This window comes from Cupressus sempervirens, chromosome 3 (assembly GCF_028749045.1).
Source record: "Cupressus sempervirens isolate cs-2001-9-10 chromosome 3, ASM2874904v1, whole genome shotgun sequence".
Classification (NCBI taxonomy): domain Eukaryota; kingdom Viridiplantae; phylum Streptophyta; class Pinopsida; order Cupressales; family Cupressaceae; genus Cupressus; species Cupressus sempervirens.
In genome coordinates this window covers 122,765,329-122,779,174 of record NC_143120.1, presented here as the reverse complement: position 1 = coordinate 122,779,174, position 13,846 = coordinate 122,765,329, and the positions used below count along the sequence as shown (strand labels likewise).

General features: G+C 36.5%; 1 protein-coding gene across 2 annotated transcripts in view; it reads right to left on the bottom strand.

Annotated features, from left to right (window-relative positions):
* Positions 1–13,433, bottom strand: part of LOC149565082 (nudix hydrolase 16, mitochondrial-like) — a 68,910-nt gene extending 55,477 nt beyond the window's left edge. The window contains exons 1-2 of one of the 2 annotated variants that reach the window (XM_089818632.1): positions 12,662–13,433; positions 8,891–9,005 (exon numbers count right to left, since the gene is read on the bottom strand). In XM_089818632.1, coding sequence (XP_089674758.1) covers positions 8,891–9,005; positions 12,662–12,732 — 186 coding nt within the window. In that variant the 5' untranslated portion in view covers positions 12,733–13,433. The remainder of the gene's footprint in view (positions 1–8,890; positions 9,006–12,661) is intronic. The other variant, XM_089818633.1, reaches the window with a different exon arrangement.
* Positions 13,434–13,846: the final 413 nt, after the last annotated feature.

The window sequence follows — 13,846 nt, the reverse complement described above, 5'->3', positions numbered from 1 at the left end:
AGTGTCTTGCACTTCAATAGGAAAATTATCAACATTCATAGGCGAGAAAATACTTCTAGGCTTAAGAACCAAAGCATAACCAAACTCCTCATTCTTCAAATAATACAAAAACTCCTTACCACTTCACATCATCGCCATATTGCTGCTGTTACTGCTGCTGCCCTCTTCTCTTTCTTTTATTGGCATCAAAGTATGCTTCTCTTCATCCTTCTCAATGGTGTAGGCATTCTCCCTTCCATCATGAACCGCTTTCCTACCAAACTGCCATTACCTCCCAAGGAATACATGGCACACATTCATGGGCATTATATCACACAATACATTATCCTTATACTACCAATCTGAAAATCAACATAGGCCTGCACATTTACCAGATCTGATAGCCTTTTTGTAACCGTGAAACTTGTAAGGAGAGGGATGCTTAATCCTTTTGAGATTAAACTTCTCTACCATCTCAATCACAACAACCAAATAAGTTTGCAACATTTACCTTGTGACTTACATTTTGTTTTGAACAATGCTTTCCTTTGGATTGGTTCGTGCACCTCCTTTTGTGGTTCCAGCAGTGTTGAAGTTTTATAGCTGTGAGAGAGAATATCTACCTGAGATGATATGTTGTGGTTTCTTGAGATTCATCTGTTGTTCTTTATATGAAGAGACATGTGACATGCGAAGAGACACAAGTTTGGAAATATGAAATGACATGCCAAATGCAAAGAGACGTGTTTTCTTAAATCCAGTCTTGCACATTAACAACCATCTTAAATGCAATTTCTTTGTTAAGTCTAATGTATGCCATCATTTCCAAAATGCAGCAATATTTAAGAGTATTATCAATTCACGAGATAATCCTTTCCAAAAGAGCTATTGTCATACACTCGGAATTCGAGCACATTATGTTGGAAAAAGAAGTATGCAAGTGCCTATGTCATATTAGAGTTCACTTATTGTGATGTGATGGGAAAGAGTTGTGTCACAATAGACATGGAATACACTTTAACTTTCTCCATCCCATCAGCGCCTTGATTAGCCAATTTGTCAACCTCAGTATCCCTCCCCAACATATATGGTTGAAGTGAAATCTTCAAGAGAATACAATACTTCCAATGGCATTTTTAACTTCCTATTTTGGATGGTTCCTTGACACATTCACTAGCAAAAGCAAGTCACCTTAAAAATCCAACCTTCAAGCACTAATTTTTTGACTTAAGAGTATCCCATGAATAATTGCAAGGAACTCCACTTCATTGCTTATGTTATTAGATAGTGGTTTAGAGCAATCCACAACTATCTTACCATTCTAGTCTCTAATAATGCAGCATGCTCGAGAATCGTTAGGGTCATCATAGGAGGGGACATCAAATTTCAACTTCAACCACCCTCTCTCCAATGGAAAGCATTTGACTATTTCACTTGAAGACGAGGCAATCAAAGTACCATCCCCAACCCATGGTGGTACTTTGATGCAAATCCAGTTTAACCTCAATCGAGCATCCCAATCAATAAATTTGGCATTCTTGGGAATGAACACCGCATTCCTTCAATTTACCAATTAAAAGATCGAAGCTTTGACCTTGTTCTATAGTGAGGTGTCTAACACTTCTTGGTCTTTATATCTTCTATTCCTTTCCTTCCATAATTCCCATATGAGGGTGGAACAACACAAAATCTAGATACACCCATACATTGTGTTCCTTTTGATGGTTAGCCAAAATTGACAAAGGTTGAGTATGTTGTTCAAAAAGCTGCTTTGTCACCCCAGTTTTACACATAACCAATGCCAACACTCTTGTGCATAAAGACAGCCTAAAAGCATATGTCAACATTTTCCTTGTGATTTTTGCAGAAAATGCATCTAGACGACCCAAAAAAGCCCAACTTACAAAATCTATCTATAGTCAAGATTATTTTCTATAGTCAGCCCAAACAAAAATTCTAGCCTTTGGCAAGTAGAGCTTCCAACATAGACTAAATAGGTGCCAGATTACTGTGTCCTTAGAAAGACAAAGGTAAGTAGGTGTCGAAATACTCTATGTCCTTAGAAAGACAATGGTAACCATTTATTGCATTTGATAGCCTATATTAGATCCTCCCTATGTTAAAGCATCCTCCCCTTCTCTAAAAACAATGTTTCCTTGTTATAAGTCCTTAGAGAGCGACTCGACTTCATTGGTTGGAAAACCCAGTGAGGTAAAGTCCTTCCATACCCATCCGAGAGACAAATCTCCAACAATAGTGACATGAACTCTACCCTGGCACCCTCAATCTTAGGTAATTGTCCCCACTTGAAAGACCAGCCCAAGAGTCTTCCCAAAACCGTGCCTAGCAGCCATTGTATATGTCCTAGGGCAAGCAATCTACAATTGCAAGTCTACAAGACGGAATGAAATTTTGAATCCTAGAATCACTAGGTGGACTAATAGTGGTTAAACAACATCCAACTCTACCACCCCAAAATATTTACCTTGTAGGATCCTTACCCACTTTCTATCCAATTCCTTACACATTCTCCAAACTAACTTCACCCCAAGAACCTTGTTCTATGCAAAGTTGTTTCAACTTCCTATGCCCCCATCTACCTTGGTTGTGCAAATTTTCTCCACAATCAGATGTTATCTTGTCATTCTCCTTCGAGCCCTACTAAAAGAAGCTTCTTATCTACTACTCAAGGCTATTTCCTACATCGACTAGTAGAGAAAGGCAAGAGAGGAGAAAAATCAAAATGGTTGAAAGGACAAATTAGATCATTTTCATTTTCTTAGCCCAAGAGAGCCACCACCCCATCCAAGAAGTAGGGTTCAAATTCATTTTCAATTTGAAGGGATCCCAAACTTTGCCAGAACTTACCTCTTTGCCAATGGAAAGCCCACATCTACATAAGGCAATTGTCATCTCTTGCAATTGAGAATTCTTGATATCTCATTTCTTCTTGCATAAGGAAGAGATGAAAAGAAAACCTCAAATTTATTTTCATTGACCTCGTAACCCAAAGCCAAGGAACATAGCTTCAGCATCAATTCTTCAAGCAGCCTTGAATAACATGTTGTCATCAACAATGTAAATGTGATATTGGGGGAAATAAGTTTTTCATGTCAATGCCTTCTATTTTAACATTCTATATTTCCTTCTTGATTGTTCAACCTAAGGCCTCTTCCATCATGATGAATAAAATGGGGGACAGAGGGTCCCTCTATCGCAATCCTGTTGGAGCCTCAAAAAACACTTTTGGAGATCCATTGACCAAGTTTCAATATTGTGGGGTGGATATACAATTATAGACCCAATTCAGCCATTTGTTGCTAAAGCCAAAAGCTTCCAAAACCTTTAAGAGGAATCGCCAATCAAACCAATAATATGCTTGTTTGATATCTAATTTGATCATCATGTATTAGATAGAATGGACAGCCTCCCATGCTATAATGACACAATCTAGAATTTACATACTCGACACAAATCTTAATGGCTCATTTGAAATGGTATCATCAAAAATCCTCTTTAGCATGTTTGCAATCACCTTTATCGTAACTTTGTATATAGTGTTGGAAAGAGATATAGACCAAAAGTCATTCAACAAGCAAGCAATAACTTTCTTTTGAATCATAGCTATAAAGGTGTTATCTATTTCTCTTAATACACTATTTCGTCATCAATTATACTTCCGCATTTCTAGAAGAAGCCAGCCATAACACCATTCACACCAAGGGAGTTGTCCGAATGTAGTTGAAAATGCATTTCTTTGAGCTCTTCTTTCCCAAAATTTGTGTTCCCCATCTATTTTGGGCCTCTTTTGTCAAAGGTGGTATACTAACGAGGACTTCTTGTTGTGCCCTGAGATTGGATCCATCCAATTCTTCAACAAACTACTAAAATACCCAACCATTGCCTTGAATATCTCCTTGTTGTCCTCCAAAATGTCTCCACTTGGAAGTTTCAAGGTTGAAATCCTATTAGTGACTCTCCTCTATTTGGTGCTATTATGGAAGAATTTTGTATTTTTGTCTTCTTCACCGATTCATGTTTCATTTGACTTCTACCTCCAGAAGATCTCCTCTTGAGATATTTCTCCATAAAGTCATTCTCCTTTCCATTACTTTGTTGACCCATGTCATTCCTAATCACCTCCTAACTTAATGGCTTTAGCTCTAATTCAATAGTTGTCTTTGTTTCAAAAATATTATTAAATCGCTTTCAAATCTAAAATTTTTAAGTTTGTTTAAGAAATTTTCATTTAACCATAAAGCAAAACATTTGCTCATCTTCCCACCAATGCTCTACTAAACAAAAGATGTACAGGGCCAAATACCACCTATTTCAAGCTTAAAGGGAATCTCGCAAGGCTCTTACCTCTAGTAATTTCCAATCTAATTATAAAATGATCTAAAACAATCATAGGGGCAATAGATCCTTCGAAGAAAAATGAAAATGACCCTAAATCACGTAGGAAAAAATCTCTATCCAATTTCTCCACAATATTGGTGAAACCAATCCTCCTACTAATCCAAAAAGAAATGTCATTTGTGAAGCCAATCTTAAAAGTTTTTTTGAGATTGACAAAGCCATATTGCCCCCTCATTTCTCATGTGTTTCAAACATAGCATCAAAGCTACTACTCAAAATGTGACATATATTGGGATGAGGGCCAGAAAAAGATGAGCTCTGCCTACAGCTCCTTGTGAATGCAAGAGTTAGGCCCATCCATGCTAAGAAGGATGAACTCTAAGTTGGCATACACACTTTTGACTTTTCACCCAATCCAATTGTCTCCTTCATCAATCTGATCCAAGCACAATGCCTAGGGTTTCCAAAAGATAGCCAAAACCCAAAAGCGATAATTGACTGAACCCCAATCAATAGTGATCAATTTTGTTTCTTGTATCGAAAGTATACCTACCTTAGAAACTTACATGATTCTTTAGACCACATCCTAATTGTTAGGTACATTTAAGCCCCCTAACATTCTAGCATAAATGTCTTTGAATATACTATGATGTATTCAAATTTAACATAGTATTGATTTTTTTTTTATTAATTTATATGTATATTTTCTATTTCGAATTTTCTTGGGGTTTAATTTCTAATTTTCTTGGGGAGGGGTGAAATAAAGCAAGTTTTATCATAAACATTTTTTCTCCATGCCAAATTTGATCTAAATTTTGCTGTAGTTGAACACAAACTCAAACCTTACAACATATGCCATGACTATTGATGATGATTTATCCTTCAAGAATTCCCTCTCCCATACTATATATAATGAGGAAGACAAAGATGTTTGCATTAATGATGTCCATTTTGTATTCTTATCCTCACATGATGTTACTCCCATTGCATGACATGTCATGATGAATTAGCCCTAAGTCATATTAATACATACAAGGACAAAGAGAATGTGATGATCTTGTAAGAATTCCAATGTGATTACCACCATATCCTCCTCTTTCATCTTCCAACCAATCACTAACAAGAAATCTCAAATGTCCTTGTTCTTGACTAAATTCTATTGCTCATCGATTTTAATCAAAAATAGCATCTTCTTCAAGAAAAAAGCTCTACCCTTGTTTGAAGTCTGATGCAACTGTAGCAAATGCTTCCAAATTTCAGCTAAAGTCATCCCTAACTAGACTTCAAGCAGTATTTCATCTACAATAGAGCTTTAAATCAACACGACTGCTCCCCTATCACATTTATCAAATTTGCCCTACTCTTTGCCTATAATCATGAGGTGACCAAAAAGCTCTAGTTGCCTCCCAACATCATGTTCAATAGAGGCTATTTATGATATCCTTCACTCCCGCAACTTGTAATCATAATGTAAGACCAAAAAATAAATGCCTTAAACAAATTTTACCCTTTTCAGACCCTACAAAAAGAATATAGTAAATTAGTAAACTATCTATGGAAAAAAAACCAAAAAATTACTAATTAAAATTGTGAAATTTCTTGTAATATACAATAATAAACACCAAAAACCCTTGCCACTAAAACCACACTGCTCAAAAAGCAATGAAAACCAACACAATTTTGTTCAAGAAATACATGGGAGTGGTCACAATTTTGCCAAGGGAGATCCATTTCTAAAACAAGTCAGTGTTCCGAAAACCCTTAGATTCTTATACAAAAAGTAGGCGCAATTTTTCGAAACAAGAATTGAGTGGTGATTTGACACAAATTAAACCACACAATTTTATCAAATATCTAGCCATTATTTCCATTTGCTTTGGCTTGGCCTCGAACCAAAGTTTAATAAATTAGTTCCCAGCCACAATTATATATATGCATTTGCTCTTAAATTTTCTACCAATAATTCCATACAAATCTAAAATACAACACCTTTGGGCTCTTTCATGTGCTACTAACAATCCTTCACTCTGTCTCCCCTAACAACTGTCACTAAGTCTTCACACTTTCACTGATCTCAGTCTTCAGCGAAGCTCAAATACCATATTTATAAAATTGAGCACAAAAAGATTACCAAGATATGCATTGATAAAATACGATGTGAGAGCTTACTAATATATGTTTAGAACAGAGGGCAACAAGTCACTTTGCGAATGAGGGATTGAAAAGAATAAAATAATAAAGCAAAATGGATATCCTAACATCAAAACAACTTTATTAAAGCCTACAACTAAAAGCCAACTGACCATATTATTAAGATAATATCTTATACTTACTATAATAGTCAACTACTTGTCTGTAGTCCGTCTTTCAGTCTAGATAGGAATGTTTCCTATCCTGTCTCTTTTTTCTTCAGTCCAAATAGGAATGTTTCCTATCCTGTCTCTAGTTTTGTTTCTAATTCCGTCTTCAGTCTATGTTGTTTCTTTTAGAAACAACGCCCTTGTAATTCTTTATAAGGAACACATTTGTTCCTCTGTTAATCAATCAATCATCCAGAAATCCGTTAATCTGCCAACTCTTCTTGAATCTTGTAACATGGTATCAGAGCTATTACTTAAATTTTTTCGAAAAACGAAAAAATTTATAATTTCTTCGTGAAATTATTTGTTTAAATTTTTTCAAAATTATTTCTGTTGAATTTCTCTAAAACCCGCTTAGGGTTTTTGGCCTAGAGAAATTCTCGAACTCGGGTCTGCCTATGTTTGTTCAGCACACTCTAGCCCCATTCGTCCATGCACATCGATCCTTGAAGAAAAATCTGCCATTTTTTATCAAGAAATCTGAAGTTTTTTCAAGCTTTTTTCAGCTAGGGCCTTTTTTTTCGAAACCCTAATTTTTGGGGTCGAAAAAATATTTTGTTTGCAGATTCTTGGTGGGTTTTTCGAGAGCTCAACTGGGTTGTCGTCCGTTTTTTTTGGGTGCCTCGATTTTTGTGCCTCGATTTTCGAGCCAGCGGATCCAAAAAACGACAACAGATTCCTTCTGGGTTTTTCAAGCTCTCTTTTGAGTCATTCTCTGATTCTTCTGGGTCTTTCATATTTTTGCCTCGAAGAACGCGCCTTCACAAATTTTCACAGTTTTCATTGGAAAACGTGCCATGGCATCTCTGACAAATATTCTGCTTGAACATAATTCCAAATTCAATAGTCGCAATTATGGAACCTAGAAGCAACGCATCATCGCAATCTTCGAATATCGAAACACCGATCAACTTGTTCTGGGTGTTAAGCAACGTCCGACTTCTCCGAGTCCTGATCAAAGCGAAGCTGCATTTTTTGCCTTCTGAATTTGTTTTTGTTTTTCTTGGGTTTGTTGATTTTCTCCTCAAAAATCAATTCAAGTTGTCTGTAATACGCAAGGTTGCGTGAGATTCTGGGTTTGTTGATTTTCTCCTCAAAAATCATTACAAGTTGTCTATAATACGCAAGGTTGTGTGAGATTCTGGGTTTGTTGATTTTCTCCTCAAAAATCATTTCAAGTTGTCTATAATACGCATGGTTGTGTGAGATTCTGGGTTTTACCGTTTTTTCCACAAAAACGAAGTTTTGTAAATGCAACCTATTTTGAGTCATAGCACTCTTCTGGCAAAGCTTCTTGGTTTCAACATTCTGTAGATCCAGGGAGGGTCTCAATTATCACAGAATGTTTCGACATCCGTACGTTGACCATTAAGGGAGGGTATTAAGATAATATCTTATAGTTTCTATAATAGTCAACTACTTGTCTGTAGTCCGTCTTTCAGTCTAGATAGGAATGTTTCCTATCCTGTCTCTTTTTTCTTCAGTCCAAATAGGAATGTTTCCTATCCTGTCTCTAGTTTTGTTTCTAATTCCGTCTTCAGTCTACGTTGTTTCTTTTAGAAACAACGTCCTTGTAATTCTTTATAAGGAACACATTTGTTCCTCTGTTAATCAATCAATCATCCGGAAATCCGTTAATCTGCCAACTCTTCTTGAATCTTGTAACACATATTAATAAAATGACTTTAACACATTGTACTTGTTTATAGCAGCAAAGAGATGTAGATTTCAATTACATAAAAGACAAAAAGTCAGCACTCTTCCTAGTGCTACTGCTTATGAGTAGAAAAAGAGTGACATTCTGATATTATGGATAAAAGGCATGAAATATAATGGATGATCATTGTAGATATGTAGATAAGCATGTACACAATCACATAGCATATATAAAAATGTAGATTGCAGTGAGAACTGTAGAAAACATCAATTTGCAGCCTTATGTATGTTTTCATAAGTAGGATAAAACATTGAATCAAAAGACAACAAAATGTAAATTTCTGTTGGTGAAACATTCATTGAAATGCTCGAGTCAAAATAGATCAATAATCCCAAATAGACATAATGACATCTAGACAATGCATTTTTATGTATGTGCCCAAGGAAAACGAAAAAAAGGGAAGAACAAAGGAGAAATTAAAATAAATATTAAGTAAGAACAAATGTTAAGGCCAAAAGAAATAAATTTGCCATACCTTTGGAAAAAGAAGACCACGTTTATTCTCTTTAGTAATCATAAGAACTTCAATTTTCTGCTTATAATTACCATTGCAATCATCATCAGCCCCTGCATACCGATATGGAATGCACCTATCCCATTCACAATTCATCATTGTCAATTAATACTGGATCTAATTCAGAATTATTTAACAACATCAGAATTTGATGAGATAACAATGAAATTTACTAAAAATTGATGCAAAGATGCATGGTCTCCATTTCTATGGTGATTTTAAGATAACTGGGTGAAGGACTAATGATATAAGTAAAGCAGAATACAGCAAAAATTTAAGACCAATAGGCGTCATCTGGCTATTCAAAACCAAGCTGTAATGAGACCAGTATGATCCAACCCCAGAGACAAAAATGGAGAAGTCAAGGCTAAAAATCATACCTTGGCCCTGAATCATATTTTTTCACATGATCAAATTGACTGACTGCAAGATATGCATAGGGTTGAACACAATTTTTAAGAAAAGTAAATTGTTAAAATGGTCGTGCTCTGTTTGTAGGGTAATTTCAGGTCAATTTACGCAGCTTCTATATGCAAAGTGCAATTGCATACTATTCAATTGTTGGAATATAGCGACCGCCTATGCAGATCATTTCCGTCATTGATATAAATAAATAAAATTCCAAAGAGCTGAAGCAGCTCTTTGTGATTGCAGATTAATAACTATTAATTGCCTAAAGCATACATAGCTGTCCCCATGATGCATAGTCATATTTTTCATGTGAAAATGCTGCAGTGCCTAAAAGAAAATTTTGATCTAAAGTTTAAACAAACCGTCTAAGAAAATATCACAGGTTTGTATTTAAGTTGCAAAAGCTCATAATTAGAACTTTGCAGGATTGAGAGCGCCTCCCAAACAAATGCTAACTATTTGTCTCAAAACATTCTTTTTCAAATTTCATAAAATAAGATATTACAAATTATGGTTGTGGAATACGCATCACTGATTAAGCAACATACCAGAATAATACAAAACTAATTATTAATGAGAACCATCCCCAACAACAGCAAAGATTTCATAATGCACCAGAAGAATTCAAAGCTAGGTATCTAACAGTAACAAACAGTCAAGGGATTGTAGTAAACTCTCGTGAGGGAAGAATCCCAAGTGCATTGTACAGGTTCAAATACGCCTAACCTATGATAACCCATGTAGTCCTAGGAACAAGTGCCAATGTTGTAGCACAACAAATGTGTAATATATAGCATTATTTTGTAGTTCAGAAAAAAAAAATTGCAAAGTAGATTTGTAAAATAAGCATCACAAAATTCAGAATAATTCAATAATAATCTTTAAAATCCATGAGCTATAAATGCCTTTCAAGGAAGATGCGAAAATTCTAAGGGATTGTGATGTAACACTGCTGGGATATGCATAAGTGCTAAGAGTATCACCCAATTTTTAATCTTGCGATGCATCCTATCTTATCTCAGCAAACATGGCAAAAATGCTTATTTGGTTGGGACATGTGGACAGTTGATGCATTTGAGGACAACCTGGGTTTAAATCTTATGCATGGAGCCTAAAAGTTCCCCCCGTCATGCTGTAACCTTGCCAAAGTTAAGATTTGAGAAGGTGGAAAGGATAAGCAATTTGACTTGTGCAATGTGATTGAAAAGCAAGATCATACATTTTAAACTTCACATTACAATTGAAAAAGCACCTTATGCCAGTGATTTAGCACAGTTCTCCAAACCATATTAGACAAAATCGTTTTGATTTGAAACATACATGCGGGAACTAGACAGAATGATAAAGATAGTCAAAATGTAAGACACAAATTTGTTCACTAAACATTCCCACATTTCAATCCATCACTTAAGAGGAGCTATATCAAAAAGATTGAAAGTAACCATCCAGGATGTTGCATTCAGCAGACCTGTACTACCATAACGATGACCTGAATGCATATCCTCCATCATGATGATCTGAGTGCAATCCCTGATGAGAACTCTCTCTGTGTTACTTCAGCACTGAATTGTTACAGGTCAATTGGATTAAGCTGGGTGCAAAACAAAGGCAAATTGTGAATGTAGCTTCTGCATCTAAATGTGTTCTAGACTTGATAGTGTACTTCCCTGCATTAACTATGGGATGTTTCATATTTACCTGAAAAAAATCTGGACTGTGGTCTGTACTCCACAGGGACGTGTTCCCTGTGCTGGTATCCCTGTTCCTGTAGAAGAGATGGTACAGGGAAGAAAGGAATGGTATTTTGAAGTACCCTGCCTGTTTCCAATCTGTGCAAAATTTCGGAATTGTTTCTAGGACAGCTCTGAGAGTAGTTAGAGATTTAGGGGATGGCTAGAAGTACAGGAGATAGATAGGATCCCCTGGAGTTCCAGGAACTTCTAGGCATCCCCTGTGGCATTTGCAAAAAAGGAGAAGAGCAGCAAGAGGAAAACTGATCAAGGAGTGTACAGCAATAAAAAGAGGAGGTTAGGACGTCAAATCTTTTTGATTTAAATTTTAAACACTTAGACCTTCCATCTTCTGTAATGTACAGGTTTATATAATTATATTTTCTTAGTTTCATGTTTGTTGTTTACAGTTTGTCATTTCATAGTTGAAACTTAGAGCCTTTAAGCATTTTGTTATAATTCGAACATAACATGTATGCACGTTGACAGTGAAAATTTATACTATGGTGAATCTGTTTTCCAAATCCTTCTAAATGTACTAAGCTTCTGGAATGTCTATGATGAATACTTTGTCAATGTTATGATAAGCATAAATGAAATTTCTCAGTATTTTGAAAATCCCCCTATTTTTTTAACAGTCATCCTCTGCCGTCCCTTAAAAATGGCACAAATGTACCCCTGTACCAGAAACACATCACGCCATGCCTTGCCATCCCCACTGTAGATTGTGGTATGATGGAAGAAAAATGTGCATTTTAATAAAAATGATCCAGACCAAAATCCCCGCAGTGTAAAAAACGTAAGCCACAGTCCAACTTCTATGGTCTTGCTTGCTAAAAAATGTAAGAAACGGAAGTAAGAATTGGTGCAGAGAAATGTAAATTGTAACATAGCACTCAGGGTATTCATGAAATGACTAAACCAAAATGGTAGACTACTGCTATGAGCGTAAGTAACATTTTGCAATCAGCTTGATGGCGGAGACATTGGTATCCGTGTAACTCTATGGCATCCATCAAAAATAAATGGTGGCAGCAGCCTAAATTAAAGATAGAAAGACTGGCTAAGGGTTGTCGTTCAACAGTAGAAAGATACATTTGTACGAAAGAAGTAGGTTTAAAACCCCAATTCACGATAAGAGGGTCCGCAGTGTAAAAGCTGCGCCTAAACGAAGGAAAAGAACCCCAGATTATAAATTCGAAGCAATTGTCCCCTACTATAGACTGAATAGAATTGTCTAGAGCTTCATGGTTATGATAAAGAGGTACATTTTTCAGGATTAAATGCCCCCGCCACGCAATTAACATTGGGTACAAGTAATTCGCCAGTGGACTGATTTGAAGGCGGAAAAGCAACAGGGCTATCATATGAAAACTTGAATGAGAAAACATAACCTTCAACCATTGCTCCGAAAACCAGAAAAAGAAATTATACAAGCGTGACTATGCTATCATGAGTTTTAGGGAATCTGACACGGGTTTTAAATCGCAACAACAACATAACCATCAGCCTAAATCAATACGACAAAGAGAACAAAACTGAAACGGCATGCATAGGAAGAATTTGTGGAAGCGATAGAATGCAATGTTACCCGGCAACAAGACGATACCCGCTCTCATACCGCTGCTGATGCCGACCCGTCCGCGCCACCAGGTCAGTCATGCTGACTCAGCTTTCTCACAATTAATTGCCTTCCCCTGCTTCCCCCTCCTCTTCCTCGCTACTGAATATTCATCTGCATATTCTTCTATATTCCCTCAATAGACCCCACGCCACCAAGTTGAGGGAGGATTTTCCCTCTGCTATCAATTTCGCCACTAAATCAGTGGACTTCGCACTTTCTTTTCAGGAATATAGCAGGAGAGCGGCATCTTGACCGCGGGAAGGAAAAACCAAGTTTTGATATTTTTAGGCCAGAACTAATCAAAAATAGGTCGCTTTATTTAACAGTCGCATTAAAGATATAATTGGCTGTCAAGTACAAAAAAGGCAATCAATGGCAGAAAGTGCGAAAGAAAAGAATCGATCGAATCGACTCACTAAACAACGAATTCCCGACTGACTGATCCCTTCTCCTTAACTCTAACCTTGAGCCCTAACCCTAATTAAATCACGTCTGCCTCCATTAACTTCCCCTGTCAAATTTAGCCGTTTTGTTGTATAGTAAGATTTTGCGTCCAACCGCAAGATTTGGCTCTGCATTTTAGATTAAAATATATTACAATTTCATGGTTTTTGGGTTACAAATTTTTTAATTTCCGCTTTTCAAATGGTAGATCCGTGCATGACTGTCAGGCGTATGAAAAATTGGGAAGCCTTAGTTGACGTGAGGCCTTTGATTGCGGCCCATGCAAGTTTTGGCTGCTTTTTCCTTTTTCTGACGTGTCTTCATAATTATTTTAATACACGTGGAAGACACTGTTTGGTTGGGAGGCGCAGGAGCCTACTTGCAATAAAGAGGCGTCGTTATAATTTTAATAATAGAAGTCGTTTTTAGAAGCTAAGAAGAGGGTCCCTACTCCCACGAAGAAAGTGTGGTTTCTTGGCGACACATCCAGATATCTGGATGATGACATTTATCTACAAGGTTTACCAACAGATTTGGCTCTAATTGTTTACAGTTTTTTTCAAAATTAATGACAATGTTTTCCAGCACCATACTTGAGCATTTGACTCGTATCTTCATTGAATTCGCGAGTACGTTAGATCAGGATATGATGGTCGAGGGAAACATTGGCATGAATTCACATGTTTGATTCGTGGCTGTATTCGGTTA